Source organism: Seriola aureovittata, chromosome 7, assembly GCF_021018895.1.
Source record: "Seriola aureovittata isolate HTS-2021-v1 ecotype China chromosome 7, ASM2101889v1, whole genome shotgun sequence".
Lineage (NCBI taxonomy): Eukaryota > Metazoa > Chordata > Actinopteri > Carangiformes > Carangidae > Seriola > Seriola aureovittata.
In genome coordinates this window covers 7,328,368-7,345,796 of record NC_079370.1, presented here as the reverse complement: position 1 = coordinate 7,345,796, position 17,429 = coordinate 7,328,368, and the positions used below count along the sequence as shown (strand labels likewise).

General features: G+C 40.0%; 1 protein-coding gene across 4 annotated transcripts; it reads right to left on the bottom strand.

The window, feature by feature from the left end:
- Positions 1 to 4,493: 4,493 nt before the first annotated feature.
- On the bottom strand, positions 4,494 to 15,956 carry LOC130171684 (putative transmembrane protein ZNF593OS). Of its 4 annotated transcripts, none has more exons than XR_008828187.1 (3): positions 14,155 to 15,956; positions 7,520 to 7,627; positions 4,494 to 5,938 (listed from the first exon to the last, which is right to left on the bottom strand). XR_008828187.1 is itself a non-coding variant. In XM_056379770.1 (3 exons), the coding sequence occupies exons 1-3, from the start codon at positions 10,632 to 10,634 to the stop codon at positions 5,792 to 5,794; spliced, it is 258 nt and encodes an 85-aa protein (XP_056235745.1). In that variant the 5' UTR covers positions 10,635 to 11,010; the 3' UTR covers positions 4,494 to 5,791. The 4 variants fall into 4 exon arrangements, 2 of the variants coding, with proteins under 2 accessions (XP_056235745.1, XP_056235744.1); XR_008828186.1 differs by lacking the exon at positions 14,155 to 15,956 and adding an exon at positions 8,827 to 9,952; XM_056379770.1 differs by lacking the exon at positions 14,155 to 15,956 and adding an exon at positions 10,632 to 11,010.
- Positions 15,957 to 17,429: the final 1,473 nt, after the last annotated feature.

Below are 17,429 nucleotides of genomic sequence, written 5' to 3'. Positions count from 1 at the left end.
AGATGATCCATTCCTGAGAAGGAACTATTAGATTGACTAAACATTTGGGTTAGCATTTAATTGAGCTTGAAAGAGAGAAAAAACTGACTAAATGAGTTGAGGGGAGTTAACAAAACTTGAACACATTAGATGCCAACAGTGAAAGCTCTAAAACAGGCCAATGTGTTGATCTTTACAAATCTATTAAGATAGATATGTAAATAACTTGCCTATAGGGAAAACATTTCAGAACAATCTGTGAATCCCCATGTCAGAACTAACTCTCAGAGGGCCACGATAATGAACGTATTCGACATGTAAAAGGGAGGGAATGAGAGTCTATAATTCCCAAACCACCGCCTATTTCCAGCTCTGGCTCCCACAGCCGCTGGTATTCTCACAAGCATTCCCCACCAATACAGACAGGAAATCAGCAGCTCAGTGTCCCTGCTCCTCTCATATAATGGCTCAGCAAAAAATGTGCCCATCAAAACCATGTGGGGTGCTAAAACAACATTCTCAGGCTGTGGAGTTTGATTAACAAAAGGAACAGTCTGAACTAAGATTGAATGATTTTAAAAAGGGATGAATACATGCAGAAAATACTGAGACAAGTTTTTAACTGTTTTGTTCGTCTGCCCATTCAGTGCGACACTTTTCCCAGCAACACACCACACTAATCTTTGTATTTAACGTGTGTAATGATTTATTTCTTCAGTTTGGGTGTTATGTAGTGCTTTTTTGATCCCTTAGCATTAGTTGCAGAACTGAAGAACAACATCCAGCAGTCAAGATACTCAACATCTGCCCTGCAACAGCCTGCAGCGTTGCATCATCATTTTTATTTTGACAACACAGTCACAAACTTGTGTGACAGTGCCACATAGTTGTGGTTTTACGACGCCACTGCTTCCTCTTTCAGTGATTTCAATTTTAGTTTTGCAACAGGTTCTGCAAATGTTTGCCCCCTCGTGTTTTGTCTTCAAATAAACTTGTGAATTTGAAACAATTCGGTGTAAGCTAGCTCTGGTATGAGGAAGGATAAACACTCAAATAGTTTCAGGTCACATGGCAGAGCAGGATGGTCATAAAATTTTAAAACACATCCTTTCTGCAAGATTAGGAGCGTGCAGCCATGCTAGCACCTCTGTGGGGCACAAGCTAAATGCCAAGCCTTAGCTAAAAGCTAATGTCAACATGCTAGCATGCTCACAGTGACAGTACAAGCAGTGTTGATAATGTTCACCATCTTGACTTAGCATTTGAGCACACTAACATAAAGTACAGCTAAAGCTGATAGGAATGTCATTACTTTAGTCATTCGTGATGGTGTTAGTTGCTTTATACTTCTCTGTTTCATGTGACATAATTGATCAAGTAACATTTTTATTTTTCTTACAATAAATAGTTTGTTACAATTGACAGTATTTAATAGATTCTTAGTCCAAGTGTAAAATTGACATATTCAAAAAGAATTTTATTGATTTGTGGGGAGATCTACAGCTCCACACTTTATCACTGCTTTTCTTTTTCTTTGCACTAAAGAGATGACATCAGCTGACAACAGTCATAAAGCAATAAACCCTGTGGGAAAAAAACAACACATTTTAGCCTTAGAGCCAAACAACCTTAGAGTCCAGAGATAAGCAGCTTTTCACTAAATCCTAATGAAAAGGAGCCATGGGGAGATAGAAAAAACATCAGAGTGAGATTAGGAGGCAGAACATGGCGTCCTACATCACCGACCTGGGAGGGTAAAGGGCTGAGATACAGAAGCACTAACAGCCGCAGCAAACCTTTAAACTGCAGCTTTACAGTTATGAGGCAGCACTTTGAATTTTATTTATTTGTAATTTGGGCAGGGTAGGTTTTTTTTTATGACATGTACAAGTAATTCAACAAAACAAACACTTTCATAATGTCTGAAAAATAGACTTTTAGTTACTAGAATGGCTTTTTATAAATAAAAATCTATCATTGGAGGTTTTTATGCAGCAACAGATAAAAAAAGAAACGGATGCTGCTGATTGTGCTGCAGGGCGGGGGTGTCTGGATCTGAGAGACACTGTGTTCTCTGCAGTCTGCACGTTGGACGCCAGTCACAACAACCGCTCCCTGGGCAGAGGCCACCCCAGAATGAACCCCGATGCAGCACATGCTCCAGCCGGGCACGTGCACGCTGCCATCTCCTCGGCCCGACTCTGCCAGTGATGCTGAGATGTGACCCGATCTAGTCTGTGCGCATTAACAGCACCGTGATCTGCTTGTGCTTGTGCATTTTCTGTGTTTAATAAATCTGTGGGGGGGGGGGGGGGGAGTCTGAGCACAGCAGAGGTTCACATTGTTTTCATGGAAGCCTTGTGATGAATGAATACTGATTTTATGTGCCATGTGCATTAACTGTACTTTGACAATATGTCTCTGCACCAGCTTCACCGAGATCATACTATACACCCGTGGATGTGTAAAGCTGCAAGTATGCTTCATCCAAACTGTTTGTTGAATGGCTGTGTATGATGATGTCCGCTGGAAACCGAAACTGAAAATTTGTTCTTGATATATTTTAACTTGGCACAGTGAAACTTGTCTTTGTGGGTTATTAGTCTCTTTTTTTAGTCTCCTTTAATCAGTGGCAGCACACTCACTATGAACTGATGTGGACTTGACAAACAGGGGCCTTAAATGCTCATCACCTGGGGCAACAAGATTTGTCAATCCAGTCCTGAATATACAGTATATGGTATAGGTGACTATATGATCTAATCTGTATAACTTTTCAGAAGTATTCTTCTGACAAGAGCATAGTTCATAAAATTAATCAAAACATCATTTAAATCAAAGACTTTAGTTTAATGTCTTCAGTGAATATAAAGCAGCAACAAAACATAATATTCTCAGAGACAGGAGTAAATGCCTTGTAAGGTTATAGCACTTCATCACCCCATGAGAAGGGGTATATACAGTATTTTTAAAGCTACTTCATAAACTGTAGAGCCCAATAAACAGATTCACACACTTAAAATGATCAGTCAGTAGAAACATCATCCGAAACAATATTTTCTCATCACTATACAGCCTGTCTAGAATAAGGAAGGTCATACAGTTCAAAGATCTTTCATGCACACACAAGCTGAACATGTTTATGATAATTGTGAACCCAGTGGCTGGAAAATTAAAGGTGACGTTCACCTGAGGTTGAGTTTAACAGTCGTGTTTGTGTCTCTTGTTCACACCTGCAGCTCTGAGTCCCACCCATCCTGAAATTATTATTTTTTTTTTTTTTACAGAAAAGCTTCAGGGCCCTTCACAAGCACCTACAAAGCTATCTCATTTACATAACTTTACTTGGTGTTGGCTGTTATGGCGACTTCTCTCAGAGTGCATTCATAAGCCCCTTGCTGAGAATTGGTTAGATGTTGAAACAAAATAAAATAAAAAGGCAATGGAGCCCCCACCCTGATCCCAAATAATGATTCTCTCATCCACATTCCCCACCAATGACCTTATCCCCATCCTTTTGTCTCTGTGGCTTAGAACCAGGCCGATTTTGGTGACGCATCACCGGTCAGCCAATGGGCGCTCTTCGTTAAGGGTTGTGTCCTGTTCCTAGCATCACCGAGACACCAATGGGGGTATTTTTGCCCAGTGATGTGCAAGGGGGAGGGGACGGGGAGGAGCATGGCGGCGTGGGCAGAGGGGCACGTGGCGCCCAACGAGGTCTCAGCTTGTCACAGGGCATCACATCAGCCTGCGAGCAGGCATGCGCAGTTTCTAAACTCCACGCCCTGCGACAGAAAGGGAGAATGTAGAAGAAAAGCTGTCGCCACTCTACCTCAAACCTGACTGTGTAGCAGGGGAGTGTGGGAATAAGGTGCCAAAAAAAACAGTTTTGTCTGTCCAACATAATTCTGTTAGTGAGGAATGAAAATCTATAAAAAAAAAAATAAATAAAAAAAAATTATTTTTTTTTTAAAACCGTATGAAGAACGTTCCATGTATATTCTCAGAGGACGAAAAAGGCTGCTGTGTAATATGCAAGACTACACGTGTGTGCTTTTATTTACCATCCAGATACTCAAGCGAGCTAACTGAAATCATCCCCGATCACTTCCAGCATCTTATTTTTTTTTTGAGTTTAACAACTTGATCTCATTAAATTACTGAAAGGTCTTTTATGTGGAGCATTTTGGATTCACAGAAAAACTGTCAACAACTTTCCTTTTACCCTTCCATCTTTGATTTCCTTAAAGTATAAAGTGGATAATCCAAAACACTGACAGACAACTTGATACCCTCAGGTCTACCTGAACCTAAAAGACTTGATGAGCATGTTCTCCTTACATTTTCGGCATCAAAAAAAAAAAAAAGCAATTTATGCTCATGTGCATTAATTGCGACATTCGAGCAAAGCCATCCCTACACAACCAGAGTCTTGCTACTTCGTGATAAATTTGGGCTTGCGTGCGAAGGGGCACACTATCAGGCAGAAACGAAAAAAAGGCCAACTCACTTAAGGAGAGACATAACGTGTGTTACAGCCTGACCACTTCCTGTCGCGTGCAGATGACACCACAGATTCTCCGATACAGGAAATACTGAAGCTCTGCAGCTTCCAATCTCAGGACTGTTCTTACTTAACTCTGTCTCTGCAAAGAAAAACAATATGAGCTTTGGATTGTTCTGGATGGTTTTCAATACTAAACATCCACTGTTCGTTCAAAATATTCACAGCTTTATTAAATCATTACAAAATAAAGTAATACATTAATTCATTCATTCATCAATAAAAAGACAGACTCATGAATTATGATTAAAAGTCTGCACACACATGCAATGTTCAGTAAAGTTAAATGTTTGCATTAACATGTAGTTGATACTGCAGGAAGGGTTCTTAACCAGGGTGCTTATCTAGGTCGTCACATCTTATTAACAGGACTTTAAACTCTTAATGTTAAACAGTGTGAAGTCACAGAAAAAAAAGACACCATCAAAAATGAGAAAAAAAAAAAAAGTGAGTAGTATCTTTAAGTCCCTTTGCAGATCTATTGTAGTATTTAAAAATATTTAAGTTTTGTGCAAATATTCTTCACTCGATCTCTGGACAGCTGACAGATACATTTCGCAGTATATATATTGACAGTATGTGAGTTCAGCTCCTGGTCTGTTCACAGGCTCTGCGAGAAAAAAAAAAAAAAAAAAAAAAAAAAAAAATATACAGAAAACCTAAAATGGGTTGAGCTAACTTTTCATCCCCTTTGACCATGTTCTGGGCCCATCATCACTTCAATACAAGGTACATCTCAATTGCAGTCAGCCTTCCCTTAAAAAGGCATTACAGTTCATATTTAACCCAGTTTGGCCACGCTTTGAGCACTGGCAAAAACTTGTTTAAGAGCCCCCCCCCCCCCTTTATTTTTGTTCCTCTGAACAGCATTGACGGCATCTTGCAAGCATGTACCTTTGTAATGACTAATGGTCAGACCCAGTTGGCACTCGGCTGGTTTTGATCACCCACCCAAACCAGTCACATAAACCCAGCCCTATCCACAACCCCCGAGTGAGCCATCCCCACAAATCCCTCAAGGTCCCGACAACAGAAAGTACAGAAAACACTTAGCAGCAGCCTTGAAATCTCTGCGCACAGTGAGTGAGGGATACCAGAAATTCATTGTCTGAGTGTGACTATGACTGTGAGGTGAGAAAAGTGCAGTCATGGAAGACACTGTTGTGCTTCCTGCTTCCTCGCTCCAACTCCTTCACTTCTCATTGGCTCATCCATTATCAGCACGGTCAGAGTAGTCCAGTAGTCTCTTCAGGGCGCAGGCTGGGCCTGGACCTTCTCCGTCATCTGTCTGGCACTATAGTAGGACAAACTCAGGCCCATGATGGCCAGCATCATGGCTATCTGGTTGACAGCACGGTCCTGTGGCTGCGTCTGCACCTCACCAGCAACTTGCCTCTGCAGAGACAAAAAAACAAACAGGCCAAAAGGTCAGAGGTCAGCCTGAGCCAACAGTGAAAACAATGAGCCATTGAGATGTTCAACCCTGGATGGCCAAACCTGTGTAGAAGCAAACAAGTAACCATAGTTTGTCCTGAGATGTTTCTTCCTTTTAAAAAAAAAAAAAAAAAAAAAAAAAAAAAAAAAAAAAAAAAAAAAGATCTGAAATCTCCAACTTTAGTTCCATAGCCCTCTGAGCAAACCTTTGGCAAGAGCAGTGATTAAACATTTAGGAGGGGGAGAGATTTCAACAAAATGGGAACACAATGTCCCGAGTACAAACCATGCACCCAGAATCAAACGGTGGGTTGTGTATGATAAGGAATTACTGCCTACTTCAGATCATGCCCTCTGTATGTGGTTTCTATATGTACAGCCCCTCCTTGCGCTCTTCGAACCTTACAGGGCCTGAAGCAGTGACATAGGAATATCTCAGGCATCTGAGACAGCTGGCCACACACACACACAGCGCCAGACAAGACTTGACTTCTGGCGATACAGGTAGGACGAGCTACACGTGTTAGCAAAATGCTAGTATAGCACACAGTTAGTGTTAATGTGTTATAGAACCAACAAATAAGATTTTTTTTTTTTTTTTTTTTTTTTTTTTTTTTTTTTTTTTTTTTTTAAAAACAGATGTTTAGCACTCTCTTTGGATCATGCCAATTAAGCATGTAGTTGAACTGAGCAAAACATACAGTAACGTACAGTGGAACTGGCTGCTGAAATCCAGGTCAGACAGCTACCTGTCCCTACGTACTGAATTCAACCGCAGCTTCAGAATCTATCACGTCTTTGTCTCTTTACTAAGTCAGCATTTATCTGAGTTGATTTTATTTTTTTATAATGAACCATGTTGAAATATTTGTCCATTTAAACCAAAGAGCTGCATTTAAACAATCAACTGAAAAGTGGCCTGTGGTAGTGAAATCTTCAGTACAATTACTCAGCATTAGCAAAGTGAATTTACTGTCGTGCCCATGTGTCAAATCTTATGTAACAGCAATCAACTTTTCTACGGTGTGTTAAGCATTTGAGTCACTGTACAGCTATACGAGGGGACAGCCTTTGTTTTCAAATTAAAAGTAAATAGACGAACAAAAACGTCTACACAATGGCGAGGCATACGGAGGATCACTACTGATGAGTGGATTACGATGAGAGCAGGAGGAACAAAAGAAACTGAGGAAATGATATCACAATGATTAGTGTCACCCCTGATTATACTGGTGATGAAAGCGGATTGTGGGTCACAGAACAGCACTGGGCCCCTTGTCTGACAGCAGTTCAGATTATAGCCCGTGTAGGTAGGATAAAGACAACAGTGATGGATAAAAAGTGTAAACTTAAATTCCACAATTCTCCTGCAGACGGTTTAGTGGATGAAGATTAGATATAATTTCCCTGTATAAAGTATCCGTCACTCATTTTCCACATCAGAAACAATTAAAATCAAACAGTATGAAATTACAGGTCTGAAATTAAGAGTATTTGATCAGTTCAGTGTTCATTTGTAAACAGTGGTGAAGCTGAATATACCTGGAGGAGGCGGAAGTATCCAGGTGTCAGCCTGCCCAGTCTGATGATCATGTCTACAGATGTCGTGTTAGATGGGTTGGAGGGAAGAGCTGGGGCGGCTCTCAAGACCTATAAAGAAAATGGAGAATGCAATTGGTATCTGCAGAGCAATCAAACAGGAAAAAAAAAGGAGTAATGACGGATAAAGTTGCCAACACAGAAATAAAAACTAAAGTATCCACCTGATTGTTGCATCCCCGAAATACATCGAAAATATAAATCTAATATTGATATTAATATAGTCCTGTCTCGAGGGAGACAAATCTAGATATGACTTATGCTTTTATAGAAGTATCAGATACAACCGACTTTCCCTGTCAAACTTTCAATAATAAAAAAAATTAAAAGCACTTCTGCCAAAAGAGGAACAACAAAACTGCTGTTGGATTCCAAACTAAGCAAAGCAGTCTGATCCATGCATGAGGAAGGAACATCTCACGCCTGAGGCCATGGCACAAAACTGCACTGTGTGCAGATCCAATGATCGCCACACATAGAAACACAACATATACAGTAAGATTCTATGATCATATGTCTCACATCTGGAATTCCTTTGGGTCTGCCCCACTTCACACAGTTTGGCAAGTAGGTCAGATCCAAAAACCCTCTTTATTAAATTATCATGTTTGAACTATATCTGGACCGGAGCAACAGAGCCTCTATTCATGCTGCGTCATAACATTATGCAGCAAAGAAAAAGGACGATTTCATTAATTCACACAGACAATATTATATGTAACTGATCAATTAAGTGAAGTTTTATATGGTTACTGGACACAAATTGTTCAGACAGAATATCAGATAAAAGCTTATGGCGGGACAGACGTCCATCCAACTGTGAGTTTAGAACACAAAGTACTCAACAGGCAAAGCCCAAGATTTTAGCATTTTAAAACTGTACAAAGTGGATCATCTTAACGGGTGCAAGGTTGGGAAAATGGTCACCTTAAAAAGGCATCCCAGCAAGACTAGATGAAGAAGCAGAAGAGATTGTACATCACAAGACATAAGCTGCTAGGTGTTCGCTTCATAAACAAGAACAACCACCTGTCAAAGCCCATTTTCAGATGGGCTTCGATCAGTGCATCTGAGATTAGGGGTCCAGGGAAGGTGAGGTGGAGGATTGCGGAGAAGGTGAGACATATGTGAAGCATCAATGTACCAAACTGCTTGAGTTTCACCCCCAAGAGAAAAAGTAATGCAATCCAAGCTTAAAAAGTCACTCCGCGTGTCAAATCATGAAAAACCAACAGCTTGGGATTCCTCACCTTCAAAAAACAAAAACAAAAAGCCAGTCCAATGGGCCAGCAAGACCTTCTACTCCCCAGCCACGCTGAAAATCCAAACAGATGCCAAATGGTGATGAACTTGAGCTACTGAGAGCTCCTGCGCTGTGCTCCGCCTTTTTATACAACCATGCTCTCACCCAACCAGATCTGCGGGCTCGCCTACAAAATCCGCCCACTCTCAAACACATACACACTGCTGTCGAAATGCATTACTCTCTGTGGGTTGCTTTCCCAAACACACCCATTCCCACCTCCTTCCAAAACAAGAAAAACCCTTTGTGAGCTGTCGGGTATGATTTGCTCATTTGGTCAACACAAAGTAAAGAGGAATCAAACACAACAATAAGACATAGCAATGCTCTCTTAGAGCTTGCATGTCAAAGTGTAGGGTTACATAACCAGCTTGATTTATCCATTTAATCTCAAACTAGGGCAGAAATTAAATGACACAGACCTCAGGATTGTCAGTCAAGAACATCATAAACCTCCAGATTCTAAACATGGGACGATAAGTTCCCCTTTATTAACATTTATTTATTTTAGTTGAGTGTTTCAATTACTCCAGTGGCTGTTTGTGTTATATAATACGTTTCCATTTCACTGAACAAATAGTTGCAGTCTCTCTGCAAGGATCTTTGATAGAGACAGCCAGTGTTTACTTCATGCATTTTGAGTTTTAAGGGGTTTGATTGACATGGGATCTGCAAAAATACAGCATGACTTTTTTTTTTTTTTTTTTTTTTTAAAAAACAGTGAATAGTTTTGTAAGCAGTAAGCAGATACAAGTTGCACCTTGAACAAACACTACAGGAGCGTGGCTCAAACTCAGAAATGACTCATGTGTCTGATCTGCTACGACAAACAATTATCCAGGGCTTTTGGTTTTATTATCAACACTATGATTAGGAGATTAGGTTGGATTAAGTTGGTATATGACTCCCAGCAAGTCATTAATCTGATACAAGTAGGAGCCAAGACTAGTTAAACACCCAGTATATGGCTGGACCGCAATTTGGGAACACAGCAGGCACTTTGAAAAAGTAATGGCCAACAGAGAAACTCCAACACTGGCTGACTGAAGGTGTAACTTCATGACTCAGTCACGCAGCATTTGGCCAAATCTTTAAAATAGTGTAACTTGATCAGTCAGTCAGTCACTCACTCAGTCAGTCAGTCAGTCAGTCGCGTTTATAGAACTGGCCCCACTGTTGCGGTCTAACCAAAAAGGGGCTGACGCTTTTGACATCACTTTCCAGTGATCAATTGGCAATCTAATGGGCTGGATACCTGCAATGTGCCAGGCTGCCAGCGACTATGATTAGAAGCAGGGATGATGGCTTGTTTCCAAATGACAGGGACAACACGGGGAATGGCATTGCCTCTTCCACACAACAACAAGCACTTTCACCTCATTCACCTTTTGTGTCTTCTACTCACAAGCTAAAACTGAAAATCATCCAGCTGCTATATAATGTACACACAGCTGTCATTTCTTTTACCAGCTTCATGGACTTTATTATAACTTGAGTAGGTCAGAACTATTTTTAAGTTCTCTATTGTCATCTTCCTCAGCTAATTTGTTGACTACACATATCACAAATAGTTGAAATGCTTTGGCCTGTTTGCAAATACACCCTACACACACACACACTGCATGTCAGCTCAGGTATCACCTGCTAAGAGCTTGTAATGGAAACAATCACCTGGTCAGTACAGAAGTATGCCATACTTTGCTTAAAAAGGAGCACTCCGCCAATTTTACACATTTAATTCAATTTACTCACCATGCAGATCACTTCTCAGTCTGTCGTGTAATGTTTACAATTCTGACCCGGCTTTAAAAATATGTTTGTGTTAACACAGATAATCTCAGCTGCTGCTCAAAGACGTGTACAGTACCAGGAACAAAACGTCAAGTCATAACTTCTGAATGCCGCAAATACTAGCAGCTGATTCAGTTGCTGAGTAAGTGTGAAGGAGTGGTTCACTATACGCTCGGGTGCGAGGCCAAGTGAATCACCTGCAAACTATTCAGGTTTATCTGAGGCTTAACAAATGAATGAGGGTGTTTCTCATTTGTGTGGCACTTGTGGCCACATTTCAAAACACTGGCATGCGGGCTCAATGAGTGACTCGGAAGGACGTAGTAAAAACATTGGACTGTATGCTTAGGCATCTACGGACTCACGTCTCCTAACTGGCCAAAACTACGTCTTACTTAAAAACATTTCTTCATTTTCAGAGACACAAAATTGGCCTCGCCTGTTCATCTAAGTTGAATGCCATGAAAACACAAAGAGGGATAGGTCTGAATTAATTTACTTCATCTCTCCCTGAGACATTGTTAAAATGGGGGGGGGGGACAAAAAACACACACACACACACACACACACACACACACACACACACACACACACACTGCATGTCAGCTCAGGTATCACCTGCTAAGAGCTTGTAATGGAAACAATCACCTGGTCAGTTCAGAAGTATGCCATACTTTGCTTAAAAAGGAGCACTCCGCCAATTTTACACATTTAATTCAATTTACTCACCATGCAGATCACTTCTCAGTCTGTCGTGTAATGTTTACAATTCTGACCCGGCTTTAAAAATCCGTTTGTGTTAACACAGATAATCTCAGCTGCTGCTCAAAGACGTGTACAGTACCAGGAACAAAACGTCAAGTCATAACTTCTGAATGCCGCAAATACTAGCAGCTGATTCAGTTGCTGAGTAAGTGTGAAGGAGTGGTTCACTATACGCTCGGGTGCGAGGCCAAGTGAATCACCTGCAAACTATTCAGGTTTATCTGAGGCTTAACAAATGAATGAGGGTGTTTCTCATTTGTGTGGCACTTGTGGCCACATTTCAAAACACTGGCATGCGGGCTCAATGAGTGACTCGGAAGGACGTAGTAAAAACATTGGACTGTATGCTTAGGCATCTATGGACTCACGTCTCCTAACTGGCCAAAACTACGTCTTACTTAAAAACATTTCTTCATTTTCAGAGACACAAAATTGGCCTCGCCTGTTCATCTAAGTTGAATGCCATGAAAACACAAAGAGGGATAGGTCTGAATTAATTTACTTCATCTCTCCCTGAGACATTGTTAAAATGGGGGGGGGGGACAAAAAACACACACACACACACACACACACACACACACACACACACACACACACACACACTCTAAAGGATGTCAATCAGCATTAAAGCCACATGTGATGGGGCCTGTAAACAGTTACTGGGTACACAGTGTACCATCCCTGAAACGGCCAATCAAAACCAGTCAGCGCTGCTTCCTCGTTCTCTTGGTCCCGCCTTTTCACGTCACTTTTCACTCCCCGCTGCGGCCCGTCCATCTACAGCTGGGGCTCTCCTGTGAATGAGCGTCTTCAACAATAGCTGAGCTGTCATTGGCTGCAGCCGGACTATAGGCCGAGTACAAAATCTCCAGACAACAGTGTCTCAGGATTACGACATCATCATTATCATCATCAACAACCTCACTGTCTGTCTAGATGTGCTGTCACTGTGCTCCTCTGTCTGAGTATCTTCCACATTCATGAGTATGGCATGAACATGACTGTTGCCATGGTTTCTTGGTGTCACCAGGGTGGTTTTGCTGTGCTCTCCATCTGCACAAGCTCTTACTGGGTTGCTGTAACTGGCTACTACTAAACAAAGAAAACATAAATTCAGACTTCTGAAAAAACCCAAACTATTCAATAATTATGGGTCAGTATCTGAAAAAAAAAAAAAAAAGAATCTAGAAATTAATAAAAAATAAGGGTCGCAACTAATGATTATTTTACTAATCCCAAAAAATAAATGGCTTTTTCTTGAAGTTAGTTAAAAACGGTTTTGTGCATTAGCGGAAGACATACTCAAGGTGTACATGACAATGAAACCCAAGAAGCGGCCTCCATTTTGGGCCCCAGCTGTGAGGAAGCCAACATGGCTGAACCACAGACAAAGAAAAAGTTCTTGGGGGCAATTAACAGAAGAATAAAGCTTTGTCACTTAAATGAGCCAGATCAAGCTTTTTAAGCCAAACTGTTTGCCCACCCATTGTCACAGAGCCTCCCACCTAACTGGGCTGACACATGAGTGTAAATTCTTAAGGAGGGAAAAGTGAATACAACCTGTGATTTGTAGAGCAAAAGAAAAACCCAGGGTGGTAAACATTTAGCTTTTTGTGCCATCTGAAATGCCTTCATGTCAATTAAAAAGGCATCAAATAAATCACAAACCTTAAGGCGCATCAGAGTAACCATTAACACTTAATCTACATTCAAGTGACCCAGTTCACCTCGAGCTCTAACTGACTGTACTTCCAAGAAAACACCCTTTAAAGAGGAGGAGAAATGTGTTTTCCAGTATCTATATCTATACTGCCAGAGCACTAAATGTATAGATGACATGCCATGCACTAGAGGCCTCCACATGAAAAGGTCAGTTAAGATCCAGTCGGCAGTGCAGAGGAACTGAATGTATATAATTAAGCACTTTAAGATTCAGTTTTGGCATTTGCAGGATCTTTAGAAGCAAAAAGCCAAAAACTTACAAGATTTTCACATCAGTTTAACTCACACTTGCAATCTCAATCAAAGATGATGAAATTACAAAAAAGAATGCTGCCTGGACATTTAGAAAAATCACAGAAATGGTCTTGTAACACCCTCGTGGTCTCTTCTCTACATGTTCAAGAAATAAAAAAGGGGGGAAAAAAATCAAGTGCTTTTTTTTATTTTTCCTTTCCCCTTTTTCTATTATTATTTCTAAATTAAATGTTATTATATCCAATGGATATAATCCAGTTCATTTCTAATCTTTATTTGATTCCAGTCAGCAGCACTAGCTCTTTATTTATTTTTGTTTTGTTTTTTAAACTTCCTGATAATTTACTTAATGCAAAAGTTTCAATGAGTTTTTCTTTTTTTTAAAAACCTTGGACCAAACCGACTCTCTCATAATCAATCATCTGAGGAGGATGAACAAACATTTTAGATGGATCAAGTGGGGTTTTTTTTTTTTTTTTATAAGTCAGTATGAACTCTTGAAATAAAGATATCCAGTGTTTGTAAACGCGGGCTCAGAACTAAAAATGGATTTAGTTGAAGTTTTAAGTGAGAAAATAGAACTGACAAACAAAAAACATCACAACAGAGACAATGGGACACTTTTCTTTTCTCAGTCGGACGCTGAAGTTGAGAACCAGCCGCGTGTTTTATCACGGGTCACTCCTTCACTCTTTTCTTTCAAGCCCGGAAAAAAGCACAAGGAGTAAATGTGTGATCTTACCTGCAGCTGCTGTGAGGTTTGGGGCAGTTTTTTTTGGGAGGCCGCTCGGTCTGAGGAGGTTAAAGTAATACGCTGTGTTCAAGCTGTAGTCTTTATAGGAAGCCGGTAACATGTTGTATAGGGGAGGGGGGTGGGGCACTCAGAGCCCTACAGCACACACAAAGCATGTCACTGTGCATGTGAAGCACACAGACCCCCACGTATAGGCCGAATGAGCTCGTCCAACATATGTGCTTGCATGTCCTATGCATCTGGGGCACTTTGTGTTCCAGGTCATGCTGAAACACGTAGACGACTCATGCATGCCGTGTGTACCAGCTATGTTTCTTGGTGTATTTTGGTTTTTAAAAATGGCCTCTATGTGATGGCAGAATGCATTTGTTCATTTAAAAGACCTTAATTTATATTGAAAGGTCAAAGCGATTGTGGTACAAGTGGGAAAAGATCATCCTGCACGTTCAATAATGTGTTTCAGATTGACTGTAATTGCAGATGTGCACAAGTTTTATAACCTACAGTCTTTAATATTGTAGCCTGTATTTGCATCAGTTGAAATTGAAAGTTCAAGCTTGCCCTTGAAAAAAGCATCAAACTAAAGGTCCACTTTCTAAGTTCTGGAGCTTTTCACTATTATCATGGAAATTATTCAGATTTCCATTTTCGGATCACTCAGGAAAAAAAAAAAGAATCTTCAGTCCTCCAAACTGATCTGATTCAAAGGTCAGTCTTGACATTAATAACGTCTACACAATCTCAACACAAGGTCCACTCCTTAGCTGTTCTGGAGCTTTCGATCACTTCACACAACCTTCCTCCGCAGGTAGAGTTTTCACTGTTGTCACGCAACTGTGTGTGTTCAAGTTTCAATTACTTTCTGAACATTTTGAAGATGACCTCACCCTCGATGGCTAAGAAACATCTCTTTCAGCCTCAACTTTTAAGCCAACAAAAGATGTAACGCCCTTGAATTCCTCCGAAAAAATGGAAATTTCCTAAATATGTGAAAAAGATTTGGATTTGTAGTTTAGTTGTGAGCTTGAAAACAGCAGTTGACCTGCACATGGAAGTTACTCTGGACATAAATGTTCAAATTTCCATTTTGTATGTGAGCACACAAGCTTCAGGCAGTTAACTACCAGGAGAAGGACTTCAGATTCATGACGGCTTATTTCTTTCAGTTTCTTTGTGACTTTTAAAATTGTGCAGTTTGAGTAAATACACCTGTGTTTCTTTGTGTCACTGGTTTACTTTGGTTTAATATCAATCTAGTGCATTAAGTCTGAGGTATTCAGCCTTTTACTTGACTTGGTGTAAGCTAAGTGTGTTGCAGCTCACACTCCTCTCTATGCCACCCCTGACATATTTCTTCTGGTATCACCTTTCTCCGCGGCATTACCACATGTGAAGTAACATAACAGTTAACTGATTTATAATATGTGTTTACTCTATAGTATGTATAGGATATCATACTTTCTCTTCTAGTTCAGGAATGCATATGAGCCCAATGAGCCCGAGCATGATGGAGGGTGTTCCTACAGTCACCTTGACGGGTAATTTATCCACACACATACTTGCTTCTTGTTCGGCTCAAATATTCTGATATGTTCTGATGTTGTGAGATTGCTGATCTCTCACCCACAGTCCCAGTAAAACTTACGCAGTCATTGGTCATTATATAAATTTAGAGAAAGAAAGAAATTTAACCAGAAATATATTCAAGTTATTTTGATATTTTTATTTATTCTCAAGTGCTACCACAGTTTCCTGCATTGTACCTCAAAATGTAGGTGCCCTTTACTCACCATGTGTTGTCTGTTTATTTAAGAAAGAAAGAAAGAAAGAAAGAAAGAAAGAAAGAAAGAAAGAAAGAAAGAAAGAAAGAGAAAAGAAAAGGAAAGTTACATTTGACCCATATTTGAGCACTACTGTCACCGCTGAATCCTTACCGGAGATCACGGGAAATTAAACACACCAATTAACTATAGAGAAAAAAGAAAGCATCAGTGTCAAATCAAAACAAAACGCGTCATATTTGACCAAGTTTCTCAGGCTGTCCGAGTTACAGCAGAGGGAGACCCCAGCTGGAATAAACTCAAGTATTTGATCTGTCTGCGGTGATGTGGTACTGCCCTCTAGTGGCGTTATACTGTAAAGACACTGAGGGTTTTCCAAAGGTGGGAACCACTCTCAGCTTGGTGTTGCTTTTTTTTTTTTGAGAATATTTAGTTTTTGTACAAACTTTAAACATCCATGTCAATATTCCAGATAAAAATATTGTACTTCTCTGCCACTGCTTCTGTTTTGGCCAAAGATTTTACACTGAAAAGCAGTGGTTGGGTAACTGCAAAGGAACTGGCAGGGTGAAATGTAGTGGAGCAAAGTACAATATTCCCCCCGTGTATACCCAAGTATACCTATAAAGCAGTTTGTAATTAAAATATTCAAGTATCACTTCCTTAGAATGTACTTGAGTACACATACTTCACATAAAATATGATGTACTGATTATTAAACTGCCCAAAATTGAACCAAATTCAATATTGAAATTCTTCTCAGTGCATCAGTAATATCAGACTCAATACCTTTCTTCCATGTGTACCTTTAAATACATTTATTTTTGTAGTTAATTATTATTATACTACATCTCAGACAAATATTGTACTTTTTACTCTCGTTTATCTGATTGCTGGAGTTACTTTGTCAATTAACATTTTACACACAGCAGACGTCTTCGTTTTACCAAGTAATTATTGAGTACTAGATCTTATTTTCTTAAGACAAGTGAACCAAAAATTCTATATGCCATAATCTGCAACATTAAGATGGCATTTTTTAAAATAATGATCACTTGTAACAAGCACTTTCATTTTTAATAGTGTATTTTGCTATCTGTACTTCCTGCAGCTCTTATACTTTATTTGGAGTATTTTCAAACTGCAGAACTGGTACTTTTACCTGAGTAAGGGAAACTTCTTCCACTCCTGAGTTTGTGGTTTTCTTCCACTGCTGTTTTTTTCCAAGTCAGCCAAAGTTTAGTCATGTACAGTTATGGGGATTCATACAGGAGAGGAGCTGATGTTGTCAAAAATACACATCAGCTGTTTGAAAGACAGGCATGTGGGGAAAAAACCTAAAATTAATGTGGCCCTTTGAGATGAAGTAGCTTGCATTTGTTTTGTGACTGTCAGTTAAGACAATTCAAAGATCACTTCATCCTAACCCCCCCCCCCCCCGTCTCTTTAAGGTTTTCATCTCACGACAAAGTCACAGCAAAA

What these genes read in the sequence shown, in the direction of transcription:
- LOC130171684 (XM_056379769.1), bottom strand. Translation starts at nt 8,566, where the DNA reads ATGTCTTGTGATGTACAATCTCTTCTGCTTCTTCATCTAGTCTTGCTG. An exon ending in TGCTGGGATGCCTTTTTAAG is followed by an intron (nt 7,628 to 8,503) that starts GTGACCATTTTC and finishes TTTTCTTTATAG; the next exon opens with GTCTTGAGAGCCGCCCCAGC. An exon ending in GATACTTCCGCCTCCTCCAG is followed by an intron (nt 5,939 to 7,519) that starts GTATATTCAGCT and finishes TTGTCTCTGCAG; the next exon opens with AGGCAAGTTGCTGGTGAGGT.